Source organism: Nyctibius grandis, chromosome 6 (assembly GCF_013368605.1).
Source record: "Nyctibius grandis isolate bNycGra1 chromosome 6, bNycGra1.pri, whole genome shotgun sequence".
Taxonomy (NCBI): Eukaryota; Metazoa; Chordata; class Aves; order Nyctibiiformes; family Nyctibiidae; genus Nyctibius; species Nyctibius grandis.
Window position 1 is genome coordinate 81,347,773 of NC_090663.1, and position 14,794 is coordinate 81,362,566.

The 14,794-nt window shown below is 35.3% G+C and overlaps 1 protein-coding gene across 4 annotated transcripts in view; it reads left to right on the forward strand.

The window, feature by feature from the left end:
• Nucleotides 1–14,794, forward strand: part of PRDM5 (PR/SET domain 5) — a 79,681-nt gene that overhangs the window by 38,466 nt on the left and 26,421 nt on the right. For all 4 annotated transcript variants that reach the window (XM_068403813.1, XM_068403814.1, XM_068403815.1 and 1 more), the window contains 3 exons: nt 972–1,065; nt 5,890–6,050; nt 8,391–8,484. In XM_068403813.1, the coding sequence (XP_068259914.1) occupies nt 972–1,065; nt 5,890–6,050; nt 8,391–8,484 (349 nt within the window). The remainder of the gene's footprint in view (nt 1–971; nt 1,066–5,889; nt 6,051–8,390; nt 8,485–14,794) is intronic.

Here is a 14,794-nt window from a genome sequence, read left to right on the forward strand (position 1 = left end):
CAAAATTAAGCCATTTACCTAATTTTGTGCATATAATGAAACACTTACTGTCCATCCCCTTTTCCTCTTGGCACTGCAGCTTCTACTTAAGGTCCTTGTGAGCTAATACAATGTTTAGGTACTGGTGCTTTAAAAACTTGCTTTCCTTTGCAAAAATAGTAGGAAATTGGATAGATAATAAATTGTATGGATTAATTTGCAGTGGGACAGCACTTAATAGGGAAACGGGGAAAGTGCTTTGAAATTTACAAAAGTAGAATGAAGCTGGATGTTTCCTAAGCTCCAGAAAAGAAACCTGCTTCAGCAACTCTGCAGTTTGAGAGATTCATCCATGCTTAGCCTTTTATTTTATTTATGGATTTGAGGCTGTTTCACAGCTACGATGAATTTTTCTACAGCAAACAAAAATCTCGGTACTGATGCTTCTATGTGGTTTTTTTTTTTTCCTTTTTTTTTAATACAAGAAGCTGAAACAAGGATATATAAGACTAGTCTCATGATTAGAGAAATTTTCTTTGCCAAATTTTAGATACTATCTTGAGATCATCAGATCAGTTTTACCTTCAAACTTAACTGAGAAAAAGGGTTTTGTGTACATGTGTTTAATTTTAAAGCAATTATTCATATTAGTAAGTACTTAAGGCCGGCCAGTATTAGTACTGATGAAGCAATGCAACTGAGCTTCTAGTTTTTTTCCTGGTTATTCTATATATTTGTTTCTGTTCACATGCACACCTCGTGTAACACTTGTGAGGACTGGAAGGGTACATTTATTAGGTAGCTGCTATGCTGACTTTCAGGATTCTAGATAATGGCAGAGTGATTGTTTTAATTCTTCATCCCCTGATGTTTCAACTTGCTATGATATATCCCCTCCTGAATCCAGTCTAGAAAATTAGCTATAATTACTGTAATGACAGCTAATTGATTTCCCTGAGCCTTTCCTCTGACATGTTGTCTTTCATCTGCAGACCCACTCTGAAGAGAGACCATTCCAGTGTGAGGAATGCAAAGCTTTGTTCCGAACCCCATTCTCTCTACAAAGGCATCTGTTAATCCATAACAGTAAGTGCTAAGTCAAAGAGGAAAAAGAACTTCCTCAGTTCTCACATTTGACTGAGAAAAAGAGACATATGGCACCTTGCTCCAATATGCAACTTGCTATGTTAAATTAGTATTAAGATTCAACTCTAACCCCAGGGAGTTAGAAAATTCAGAGCCACATTCAAACCTTGTCTTTAAATGCACTTAAATGCAAATCCAAATATGCTATAGAAAAACTAGCAATGATTTGATGTCCAATGACAAGAATTTTCTTTCTTGCATTATGTGTGATACTGTTACCTCCATTTTAAGAAAGGAGAAATGGAAGCAGAGATAACTTGGTGGTTTACTCAGCTTTTGTAGCTAACCCAATCTAGAGTTTGAAACTGAGATTCTCTCTCCTGTGCCAGTCCAGGTTAACGTTTCCTGCCTCTGGCATAGAACTAGCAGCCCAGAGGAATGCTGTGGCCATTTTCCCTCATGAGTAACTTGTTCTTGCTATTTTGTACTGCTTTTTGACTGACTGTGTAAAGATTTATTTTCGTTGGAATTTTCTCAGTCTTTAATATTTACAGAGCCCTAGACTACCATTCAACCATGTGAATGTCAGCAATTTAGATTTTAGAAAATATTCATCTTCTAAAATCCTTGTAGTTTAGAAGACACTGCTTTCATTTGGGGAATATTTATGTTGGTATAATTAAAAAAAACACAAACCTCTCTTTTTTTAATCCAGTGTAACAGTGTTTCTGTTAGATGAATTATTAGACTGGTGTGTGTAATTTGTTCTTTTACAATTATCCTTCAAAGCTTCTGCAATTTCACAAAGCATTGAATTTTGTAAAATCTTTTTCCAATGTTAAATGTTAAAAATGATGGGGGGAAAAAGTTAAAAACCTATGTATTCTAATGAACCAAGCATTTTCAGGCTATCCAAAAGTAGTAAGTCACAGTATGCAGAATTGTAGCCCTCGGTAAAGGTTTCTCTAAAAACACATACTTGGACTTTTTTTTTCAAGAGAATGGGAGCTCAGGAGATTTGAAATCTTTTGAGTTAGGCTTGTGATTTGTGGCAGGTTTAGCTGTTCCTGAACTACCACTATTTAAACAAGTATTAAATATAACAGACTGTGAACTGCAGTGGCACAGTCATTGTCTAGTCAGTCTTTGTTGGTGCAAAAGGAGACATATCTTGCTGAGGGACAGAGTTAGGTGTTTGAAAGTGGTAATTTCTGCTATCTTAGCTAAAACTGTCTCCAAAATGAGTCAAAGCCTTAAGTCAATAATATTTGGTATTTTTATTAATCACAGGGAAGGTTTTTAAACCTTTTTTTTCCTACTTTGGAGGGAATAAACCCAACAACTCACCAGCTTAACAAGGAGGCCTTAATATAGCAGAATATAAGCAAAGCTTTTATAGTCGTGCTGCATCTCTTGTCTGTAGGCCTATAGAAGAAGTGTTGACAGACCAATAGCAAAGTGAAAAGTGAAAGTCATTACTAGGATGAACTGAAGAATAAACAGTTTTCAGTTCAAGGCTGTGACTAAAACAAGGGGCTCTGCTGTTGTCTGAGAAGAGTTTGTGTTCCTAGTGAAGAAATGTAGAACTCTTCCCCTCATGACCTAACTCTGAGACTGACAAGTTGTGCTGCCATGATAATGAGTTTCTCATATTTGAAATAACTCAGAATTACAGGCATTGTCCTGTTACAGCTGGATGATAGTCCCTCTTATAGCACTGAATTATACCTGTTGCTGTAAAGAAAGGAGGGAAACAAACCAGAATCTCTAGATGTGTTTAGCTGACCGTATTGTTCTGTGCTGTAGGAAAGAAAAAGTTGTGAAGCTTGAAGCTTTTAGGAAAACTTGAAGTTCAGCCTACATCATATATTCTTTTAAATTCAGTATCCCTTGTTTTAGAAGCAGGCACTCTGCAGAATGATGTAAAATGACTTAAACTTTATTTTACAAACTAGAAAAAATTGTATTTAATAAACTCACTTCTCAGGCGTTCCTGTCTTGAAATTGGAAAAGGCGTCATGGATATAACTTTCAAAATTCAAGATCAAATATGTCTAAATAAGAAATAATAAAAAAAAAAATCCAAACTCTCCTTTTTTTTTTTTTTCTCCCAGGTTCTAGCTGTGTAAACAGATCTTGTCTTCTGAGAGTCAGACAAGCTTTTTCTCTTAGGCATGCTGCTGATGATAATACTTTTAGGGTCTGTGTTCTCATGTCATAGGCAATGCTGGAGCTAGCCTTTATTCTCATCTGTAGTGTTTAGGAAGGATGTATGATACTTGATAAGTGTATGGTAGCTCATACTTGGCTAATACTGGCTCACGAGGTCGTAAGAGACCTGGCTAACAAGAATGGGTAACCCATAAGCGTTTTTCCTTGGATCATTCAGTTGTCTAGGATTGTGGAGACATGCATTGAACAGGATTGCGTTTGTTGAGAAGGCCATCATCCTTTTTATGTATTTGTTTTCCAGAATAATAATTTACACACAGAAAGTTTGTTAGTGTGAGAGAAGTGCAATTATCTCCTCCTGCAGGGGTCGGCAGAAGTGGGCACTTCATCCAGGATAACATTTGAAAAAATACCCAATTCTAGGCTTCCCATTACTTTGCATGTTGAAAAAAATTGCTGAACGGAAGCCAGAACTTGGCTAAATACATACTTGGCGTTGAAATGGTATAAAGTTGAACATTATTATAATGGTTGAAGAATATGTTAGTTCTGAAATTCCCTGACTTTGGAGGTTTTTTTATTTGAAAACTGGTTGATCTTTTACTACCTTATTTTTTATTGTTGTTTGAAAGTCATTTATCTTTTCAAGTCATAGTAGAAGTGCAGTACTGAAAATGATAGGAATGATTGCAAACACAACTTTAGGATAAAAAGGACAAATCCTCCTGAACCTCAACAAATGTCAAATCTTGTGTTAAACCGTAATGATATCATGTGAATTTATGGAAATCATACAAACATTTTGTCAGAATACATGGAAATTTGTTCAAATTATATCTAGTATTGCTTCATTTTTTTCCGCTCATTCTCAGACTTGGAGCTAAGTTATTAAAAGAGACAGAAATGAATGCCTACCTAAAAACAAAACACAAAACAAACAAACAAACAAAACCACAAAAAAAACCCAAAAAAAGCCAAACCAAAACACAAAGCCTAGAAGTTCTTGTAAGAAGTAACTTTTAAAATAAATTACTTGAATATTTTTCCTTTGTTGAAGCAGTAAAGAAGTTCATGTTACTTTAGTAAAAATAGTAATGACTTCACCTTGTTAGCAGTGTAGTCTCATGTTCCCAAGATGAGGACTGAAGTGATTCACTGAGCAGTTAGAAGCAGTATCAATGTTAAAACATCCACATAACAGCATATAAAATTGCATCCCTTGTTGACCTTGAAAATTTTCCTGAATAGTTACACTGAAAGTATTTTAGGATAAGACAGCTTACACTCTTAATACCTTTTAGAATATTCTTCTTGTGTCATCCAAGACAAAACTGCTTTTGTTTCCAAACCAACAGAGAATGAGAAGTTTAGGGTGAGGAGGGGGGCATTTGTGGTTGATTTATGGGGGACAGAAACAGGTTATCTAGGCTTTGGGATGTCTGTGGGTACTTGAGGCACCACTGTATTGATAAGCTTCACTTATATGTATTACGTGTATAATATATAATAAAGAAAAAAGTTTGTGCCTCAATATGTAACATCAAATGGGCTTTAATATGCAGCATACTGAAATCAATTTCCATTCATCTTGGCCTTTGCACTGGGACCAAGGCTGGGATGATTTTATCCTTTAATGAGCTATAGCAAGGAAATAAGTGTACCTCTACATGTGCATCATTGCTAATGGAAAAAGTATCTTGTGCTTATACAAGTCTGTATCTTATTCGTATGGATCAGGAGGCTATAGATCAGACCTCTGTCCTGAAAAATAAGAAGTGGAGGATAGGCCTTAGATTATGGTGGTCTTTCTTGGTGATGTAACTGCTTGGAAAGTTTTTTTGGGAGATGAGCACCTGATTTCCATTTTAGACTGTGGATTTCTCAATGAATGCCATGTTGCAGATGTTTAACTTGTAATTTTAATCAAGAATTAAATAGAATATTCTCTTCTGCATTCACAATAGTGATAAAGTTCATTGTAATGATTTCTCTGAAGAATCATGTATGTTTGTTTTTTCCTCTCAAAAAATGTATGCGGATTTTCAGAATACAATCTCCCTTCCCCTCTCTTAGGTAATTAATTGAATCTTAAAACTATTAGCAATGTTAAGCTGGCCTCTGCCATAGCCTTCAACGACATCACCACAGTTTCAATAGTAATACTGCTATAACACTTAAAAGTTGTTTTGTCTTTGTCATATGAGTTTGCCTCTATTGATGTGAATGAGAGAGGTTACTCAAAGCAAGTATTTCTTGTTTTGAGAAGGCTTTTAAATTCAGGAATGATGTCTCTTACCATTTAAGTTTCAAAAGATGAAGCCTGTTTAATCTTTTTGCTTGTAACCATAGAGTCTGTTACTGGAGGTGCTGATAAAACCAGTGCTCCATTTCACTGGAAGCCATTTCCACTGATTGCCATTTCACCTTTGGCTATAGAATTTAATCTCACATTCCTGGCTACGTTGTTGTGATTACTACTTTCTTAATTTCCCAATGACCTTTTTACCTGATGTGATATCACTTTTCTTTCTGTTCTCAGGACCCAGATTTTCACTTGTCTTTGTTGCTTTTATTCATTTTTCTGAAACAATAAGCATTATTGCATTTCCACAAAAACCTGGTATCTTTAAACCTTGTTTTTCTCTTTATAAGGTGAGAGGACCTTCAAGTGTGATCACTGTGATGCTACTTTCAAAAGAAAGGACACATTAAATGTTCATATTCAAGTTGTACACGATGGACATAAGAAATACAAGTGTGATCTCTGTGACAAAGCTTTTGTGACACCCTCAGTCCTGAAGAGTCATAAAAAAGTGAGCAGAATAATTTTTTTTTGAGTGGCATAACTGTGTAACCAAGATGTATTTCTCCCAGATACACTTAGTGAAAGATTTTCACCTGTACTTTAGAAAAAACTAGAATGACTTGGGATTGCCTTGTTTGTCGACTTCAGTACATGTACTGTAAGATGATTGAGATTCAGATAACCTGGTTCATCAGCTGTTGTTCAGCCTGTGGAATCAGTTGAGTTTTGCTGTAATAGAGAACTTTATATTATAGGATATTCTTCCTTTCTTCTCTTCTGTTACTTTTAGAATAAGGAGTATTAAAGCACATTTGTTTTTTCAAGCCTGAGTATATGGGTCTAAGGAACTAAAAAATTATGGGTATACATTGTTTCTGATTATGTTGTTGAGGAGCAGGACTTTAGGAAGGCATAGTATCTTTCATTAGACAAACTGTTTCGTTTGGAAAAAACAAACTGTTTTTCAGACACACAATCCTTTTCATCCTTATCTACTTGTTTTAATCACTTGAGTAACAGACCTAGCCTACAATACTGATAACATTGACTTCAGATTAACTTTTTGTGAAGGATCTTGCCGAGATGGATCGTAAGATCCAAAAATCAAAAATATTACCTGGAATCATTGATAAGCTCTGCATACTTTTTAAACGTTTCCTCAGATTGCTTTCTAAAAAATTCAGTTTGACTTACTGTTTCATGTTAAAAATGGCCATATACATATATGTATTTGTATTTTAATGGAAAGCAGCTACCGTTTATAGTTTATCCCTATTCTTTCTGCGATGTTCCTTCTTAATTGTAATTGCTATTGCTTTGTGCTGCTGTCAGACTAGGACTTAGCTGTATGTTTGTGAGCCTTGTAGTTGTAATGTCTTGTTCCCGGAAATCCTTTCTTTCTTTCTTTTTTTTTTTTTGTTTGTTTGGAATGAATTAATAGCTGTCTGTCTGGTATCCTTCAATGTCGCTGTTACAGAGATAAGTAATTTCTAAAGAACGCTATCCTAATCAAGAGGGATTTAACATTTGTATCCCTAATGTCAGGGAATGAAAACTATGCAAGTCTGTCCAGTATTGAAATGATATCTCATTTACTCTTCCTTCTGCTGCAGCATAATATGTACTGTGTGAGATAAGATTTTTATGATGTAATGAAGAATTTCGTGTCACTTCAGTGTCTTTCATAAAAATAAGAATTAATTTCCCTATCTGAATAGTCATGTGCAAAGCTTGAAACCCAAATAGTCAGCTGTACATATAATTTCATGTGTTATCTTTCCCATCCCATTTAAATTAAGTTAACACTTATAAATGAAGTAATCCAAAATTCTCCACTAAAAGAGCAGTCATGGCTATATGGAAAAATTATTCAATAGGCTGATAAAACTTCATTTCAGAATTGGGCGTTGGAAGTACAGTGTGAAAAATGATGAAAACCCCTATATGGAACTTACTTAAAGGTGTTGACCACACAGACTGGATGGGAGAGTTTGTGATTATTTTTTTTTCTGTTTTGAAATAATTTTTCTTATATCAGGAGAGCGCTCTAGCCTTAAAAGCTTGATTTCGAAAGACAAGCTCAGTGTATGATTTAGTATTAGTGACAATTACAATATACTTCTCGTGATCAATTCTCTAAATGCAATCTGATTCTACCATTAATTACAAACTAGATAGGATCCAGTAAAATTTATGTTGACTGAAATCACTGAGAACTTGCACTTTGAAGGATTGTTGTCTGTCATACTGAACTGACGGCTGTGTTTCATTCATATGAGACAGTCAGTCAGAAATCATGTGCACTAATCTCCATAGAGGCCTTTTAAAGCTCCAGTTCAAGTTTGCAACAGGAGAAGTTATACTAGGCTAGGTAAACTATTTTCACTACATTTCATAATGTAATAAAATTCTGTGAAATTACAAGCTTTTAAAAATAGACCTATTTATGAAGATTAATTTTATTAGGTAACCAAATTATTGTTTGCTGGTTTAGAAACCACTGTCACAGATATCAAACTGAAAAAGAGGTGTCTTACTCCTGCAATCATGAAAATACATAAAGGTGAATTGGGCATTTTTAATAGTAACTGTTTAGGAAATACTAAGCTTAGGAACTGAAAAGCTGGTTTATCTTGCCATTAATAATGAGATTTATTTAGAAATTTTAGAAGAAAATGGAAAGAACAGCTATAGCTAATTCCTTAGAATCTTTCCCTGATGTGTGATGGTATAAAATATATAACAGAGATAATAGTGGCCAGTGTCAATACATTTAAAATATTCCATATTTCACTACTTCTAAAGCTATACTGAAGCTTTCATTCTTGTCTTTCCCTACCCCATGTAGACTCACACAGGAGAAAAAGAGAAGATTTGCCCATATTGTGGACAGAAGTTTGCAAGCAATGGAACACTGAGAGTTCATATTCGAAGCCATACAGGTACAGTGTTGTTTATTATAATGAACAGAGAAGACTTTCTAAATATATAACAAGGTATCTGTAAGTATGTCCACGACTTGTCTATCTACAAACAGAAATGCAAATTCACAGGTAGGCCTAACACAGCACCTTTTTCAGACATTTTACCTGCTTTATGTGTAAAACCAGATTCTGCTCTCAACTGTAAGTATGTGTGAATGTATGTGTATATGTATATGAATATTTATATGTATATACAATATGAGTTCATTCATCTCTGTGGGTGCTAAGGTGTTTTGAAACTGATTTCATATTAATGTAACTTCTGACTTTATCACAGCCTGGATATTGCCCAAATTAGAATGTTCTACCCTGAATGTGCTTTAGCTCAAGATTTATTTTCTGTTGCAACATCTGTCTCATTCTGCTGGTCTCTTAATATTGCTGGGTCTGAGTTATGCAACTTATTTCATATTGTCACCCAGATTGCATTGCTGTTTCCCTGTCATGTTGTATATGTGCTTATGTAAACACACTGAAAATAAATTAGTCGTGTTGATAGGTTTCATTTTGTGAACTTAACACTTTGATTTGAACAAGTGGCAGGCAACTGAAAGAGGTTTCTTTGTGATGATTTGTTTCCAACATATAATGGTACAGATTTGCCTTTGGCAATCAAAGCATCAGTTAACAAACAGCCTTCCTGTGACATTCCATTCACTTTGCATAAGCATATTTGGTTTACAGGGAGATGACAGAATTGTTTTTTTTAATCATTTAGCTTTCTACTATGTTTGGAAAGGTCTTAATCACTTTAGTCTATCAAGGCCACCTGTTACGATTACAGGTTTTACTAGTTTTTGATATATTGTGATGTTTGGATTTGACCGCTATAGACACTAGCAAATTCGTGTCCTGGTCCTGCAGTGAGGATAAAAGGGTAAAACTGACTTTTATCTTTACCTCTTGTTCTTTACTAAATTCCATGTTTGGGACATTTATCCCTCATAGCATCTGTATGAAAACATATACATATAAGCCTGTGTATATGCATTCTGCTCAGGTGGTTCATGTATACCGTACAATCATAGACACAAAAGACACTGAAAGTCAAAGCTGCCAAGACCCAGAATTGCAATGCAGCACTTCTGTCCATTCTTCCTCTTCATTTTTGTTCTCTCTTCTACAACTCCACCCGATCAACTCCTTTAAAGGTCCTTCCTGCACAGTCTCACCTGTTCTGTCTTTCTCTTCAGTCTTCTGTCCTGTAAGCTGTGGGTTTCTCTTCTTATGACTTCCTGAAGATGCAGAGAAGAGGAAGAAAAAACCCCCCAAAACGCAGGAGCATGGGGTATGAGGATCTAGAGAACCCTTGGGGACTGTGCCTTTTGGAAGGACCAATCACTTACCCACCTGGGCTGTACTTTAATGAATCAGGTAGAAGGAGTAAAAAGAAGCAATGCAATAGTATTGTTAGTTAGCCACTCAGCACATCAGTCCAGGCTTCTAGGAATGTGACTGCCTTGATTTCTAATCTGTGTTAACTTTTTTCATGAAGTTATTTTGCTGGTTTAATTATGGATATTTCTTTACGTTCACCTTGCCATCCCATGAGGAACTCCATTACCCTTTAATTTTCTGGTATTTTGGCATACTAGACTTTCACGAAAATTAGGACTTCTGTAGATATTTTTTTTCCAGTGCTTAAAGGAATATAAAAATGTTACTCTAATTCTTCTGGATTCACATTCCAATGTTTTTTTGCAGGCAAGTCTGTTTTATTGCTTTTACTAGTGTGGTGCTTTTTTATTATTTCACAGATCCTTTCCTTAAACTTTAGGTATATTTTCTGTCTACTATCTATGTTATATATCGAGTAGAAAGGCCCTAGTTTTTCAAGTTGGTAGTACACAGATAGCTCTTGGGAAGATGCTTTGTAGCTGTCTGAGTGAAAATGCTTTTCACACATGTGCTGCTACCAGTTATATTTAATGTTTCAGCTCTCTCAAGCAGGCTTTCCTAAATTTAAGAGTTAGGCTAAGCTGAGTTTCATGAAACCACACACCAGAGACCTCTAACCTTGACTATAGAGCTTTGCAAAATTTGTAGCCACTATTAGACGAGAAACAGTAAACTACGACATTTTGAACTTACTTGAAGGAGAAAGGCACTGAAGATTTCCATTACATTTCTAAATTAAATACAGTGGGAGAAACTACTTTGCCAGTAGATGGTAGAGGTTGGAATTACAGGAATATGCAGTGTGAAAACAACTTTTGAAAGAATAACACTGCAGAACGAGGGAAACTTTCAAGGCCTCTTTTTTTACCTAAAAAGCTAGAAGCACTCATTTTAAAGAGTTACTAATTCAGGAAGAATGCCTTGCTAAATTCATTTGTAATGTCCCGTGATAAATAAACTCTGATCCTTTCCTCTTCCAGTCTAGCTGCTATTGTGATATCAGTCACATTTTTGGTGGAGAATTTTGTGATTCACATCTTTCACTGGGAGAATCAGCTGAAATACATTTTCATGGTTGTTTTTGATGTCATTCTGTTATGATTCCTGACCATTTCCTGATTATCCTGATGAAACGTGGGGGGAAAAAAAGGCGGGAGGGAGGTGCTGCTGAGTTGTGACTTGTGGTTAAAAAAAAAAAAAAGTATAAGTTATGTGGCAAAATACCTTATGTGAGGTTTAGTGAGAAAATGCCATAGGTTCATGTTGTACTTCTGGAGGGGTGGTTTTGACTTGTGCTGTACCTGAAGACTTCAACCAAGTTGTTCATGATCATAATACATGCAGACTAATCACAAGAGGAGATTGTTGTCCAATGTTCGGTGGGCCTGAGGAAGCATAGTGTTCTGAGGAATAGCTTGCATAATTTCCAAAGAAGGCAAGGATAGTTGGTGAAGGGAATCTGTGTCGTCTGCAAACAGTACAAAAACCCCTGAGTACTCATTTGATGGCTTTTAGTAATAAAGTTCACTTCATCGTGAAAATTCTTAACAACTTTTCAGGGATTTTCTAAGCAATAAGAAATTTTCAGTTCATCAAACAGTGGAGCCACAAACTTACGTTATTCAGTTATGGATGTTTGGTTTCTAAATGTTGCAGTATTGAATACTTCAGGCTCTTGGAATCTATTAAATTCTGTGGTTTTGAATTAATGAATTCAAAACTGTGCCCTTTTTTTTTTTTTTTTTCTTCTCTGGTCAGACTTCAAAGTATTAGTTTTCATTGTGAGCTAGAAGTGGAACAACCAGCCGCTGTCCGTTTTCAAGAGATGATTCATCTTTGTAAATAAGCCTTCAGCTGGGGCTAAGCTTTGGTGCAACTAAGCAGTACCCCATAAGTGTAAATGTTGCCAAGACATTCATGTCTTAGTGATTACAGCTGATTAGGTTTGAGGTCTTCATGCAGACATTTGTGTTATCCCATTTTCTGTGCATGTGGTCAGCTAGACTTTGTTTTATTAGCTACTTTGTATAAGAAGCTTTGTTCTGTATTTACAAAATAAAGCCAGGCAGAGTTAAAGAGTTGTGTGTCAATTTTTATCCATTTTTTAATTTATAAAGCCACTCTTTACAAAAGCTGAGGTTCTTGGGTACCCTCCTGGTTCTTTGTTGGAATTGTACTTCTGATATACTTAATAATCCATATACAAAAAGAGAAGCTCAATGCTTTTTTGGCTTTTGTTTAATACGTAGCATGTGTTCTTAAATATTGTTACTCACAGATGTATGTATGCATGCTTCCTCGATAAGCAATTTTCCTCCCTCTTTTATCTTAGAGTAAGACTCTGTAAATGAGCCCTAACAGTACTTGGCCTTTTTCAGAAACTGGTTTGGGGTGAGTGAACATGTCTGCATGTGCATGTGTAGAGGGAAGGGGTTGATGTTTGCATCTGAACCTAGCATATTGCTCTGTAATTCATCATAGGGGTTTCCAGCCTTGGCATGACAGAGACAGCGCTCTGTAGGTCAGCTGAAACACTATAGCACATTCTCCCTCTGCTGTATTCTATTGGTTTATGACTTCTTAGGGTCAGAGGGAGCTGGGGTTAATTCAGCAAAAGAATCTTCTGACTGTGATATAAATTCCTTGGCTTGTTCATAAATTGTAAAAGAAATTCTATGGTCTGCTCCTTGGGCTTGAAAACTGGGGGGGCCAGGAGGTTAATTACTTCCCTAAAGTTTCAAGCAGCTTTCAGTGTTAACAGTTACTGGCTGCAGATTGTGCAGCTTTGCAGTTGCCTTATACATAGGTATTTAAATATGTTAATTTCTGTCTTGTGTATTTGTGTGTGCCTATGTAATATATATATACTTGCATTTTATCTGTCTGATACTTATACTGTTGCTTTCCTAATTACTTGTATCCTAATCCCTTTCATCTTTGGGATGTAGCGCACCAAGTTGTGGAACAATGAAAGTTGTGAGGTAGTTTATATTTGCAGGTTAATTTATTTTTGGGTTAAGAGAATTGATTGTTTTAGCTGTAATTCTGTCCTTTCTTTGCTGTCTTTTACCCACTCTGTTACATAGGGTCGGTGAGGGACAACTAATGACCATACATGTCTTCCGGAAAGTGCTTACACATGCAAATACAGGTTAAAACGTAACCTTATTTGCTTTTTCCATCACATTTAGTCAAAGTCCTGATAAAAAGCCAGTGAAATATCTATGACTTTACATCTGTCCTAAATGTTTTCAGAAAAGATTAATCTTTCTATTCTATACCACTTAAAAGGCATGACTTAATGTGACATTCTTACATGTTATATTCTCTGGTACGTGGAAAAAGTGGCTTTATTTTGTAAGCACAAGCTGAGAAGATTCTTTATGAATTTGCTTCCATATACGTGGATAAAAGATAATACCAAGAGATTACATTAAAACAGCAAAAAGCTTTTGGACCGTGGACTTCCATATCCTTTGTGTCAATGTAGTTAAGCTTACCTTTTCAATTTTCATTTCCATAATTAAAGAGTGTTTTATAAACCCATGAAAACATTTCAGCATACTTGTCCCCTATAACTTCAGGTGCTGATTGTCTTCTTGAGATGTCTCCCATCGTCTGCACTGAGCGCCTGATGTTATGGTTCTAACTTTGCCATTGTAGTCACATTTCTACAATTTGATTAACTAGGCATTTGAGTGTATTTAAAATCATATTTAAGGTCCAACTGTCTAAAAATCTGGGTCCAAATTTTGCACTTTCATGTAAAAATTCATGAGTAACCAAACAAAATACTAGTTGTGGAGTTCTAATAAAAATCTTTGGTTATTAACAGTAGTTCAATCAGTTGTGAACATAAAAGACCTCAAAGTAGTTGAAGGAAGTAATGAGTTGAAGTGCAGTATAAGTCGTTTATTACTGTGTAAAATGCCTCCAAAGTTTTAATAGCTAAACAGGCAACTATTTGTTAATGTACATAAGAGATAATGTACAGACAGTATCCGTATTCTAGCAAATCTACTGGCAAATTACCTTATAAGTAATTTATATTTTCTTATGTTAAAAAAAGATAAAAGGGAAGCTTGAAGGAACTTCCTCTCATATCATAATAAAGCTTGTGGAAAAAATGCATCTGTATCTAGTCAGTGAACAGCTTGCAGATGTCGACAGATAGGTTGTTTCTATTCAATAACTTATAAATATCCCTCTTTTATCTACTGAATTTAAAAAGGAGCTTGCAGAAGGCCTCAAAGGTAAGGATTCTGCATTTCTAAACCTTTCAGTTTATACATCATTGTCCTATTTATCTCCAGACAACAGTTAAATCTTTAAAAGTACCTGTAAAGTTTCATGCAGCTGTCAACTTCTTGTTGTCTGCCTACATGAATGAAGAAATGTTCTTATAAGGAATAGATTATTTGAATGCTAGTGACATCTTTAGATCAAATGAATTACTGATTGATTAATGCATATACTTTAAAAGATTTGGTTGACCATTGGGTTCACTGAAGTCAGAGATGTTAATGCTCTGTTCATAGGGAAGCCAAATTGCTTAATTCCACTGACAGATGCAAAGAATGAAACAGTTTTATTCTTTAAAGTGTTAGGGTTTTTTTTTTGTGACTAAAATCTTAATACCATGTAGAACTGATGAGAGTCTGTCACTAAGTAATAATGGTAGTTATTTAATGCTCTACTGTACAGATTCAGATAGCCTTCTTATTTTGTAGTATCCTTTACTAGTCTTTATAATTCATTTAGTTACAAATAGCTAAAACCTCAATTATATCATTATAATTTTTATGGAGCAGATAGAACAAACATTTTGACTATTGGTCTTAACTATAGGTAATCTGAATTCTCTGAATAA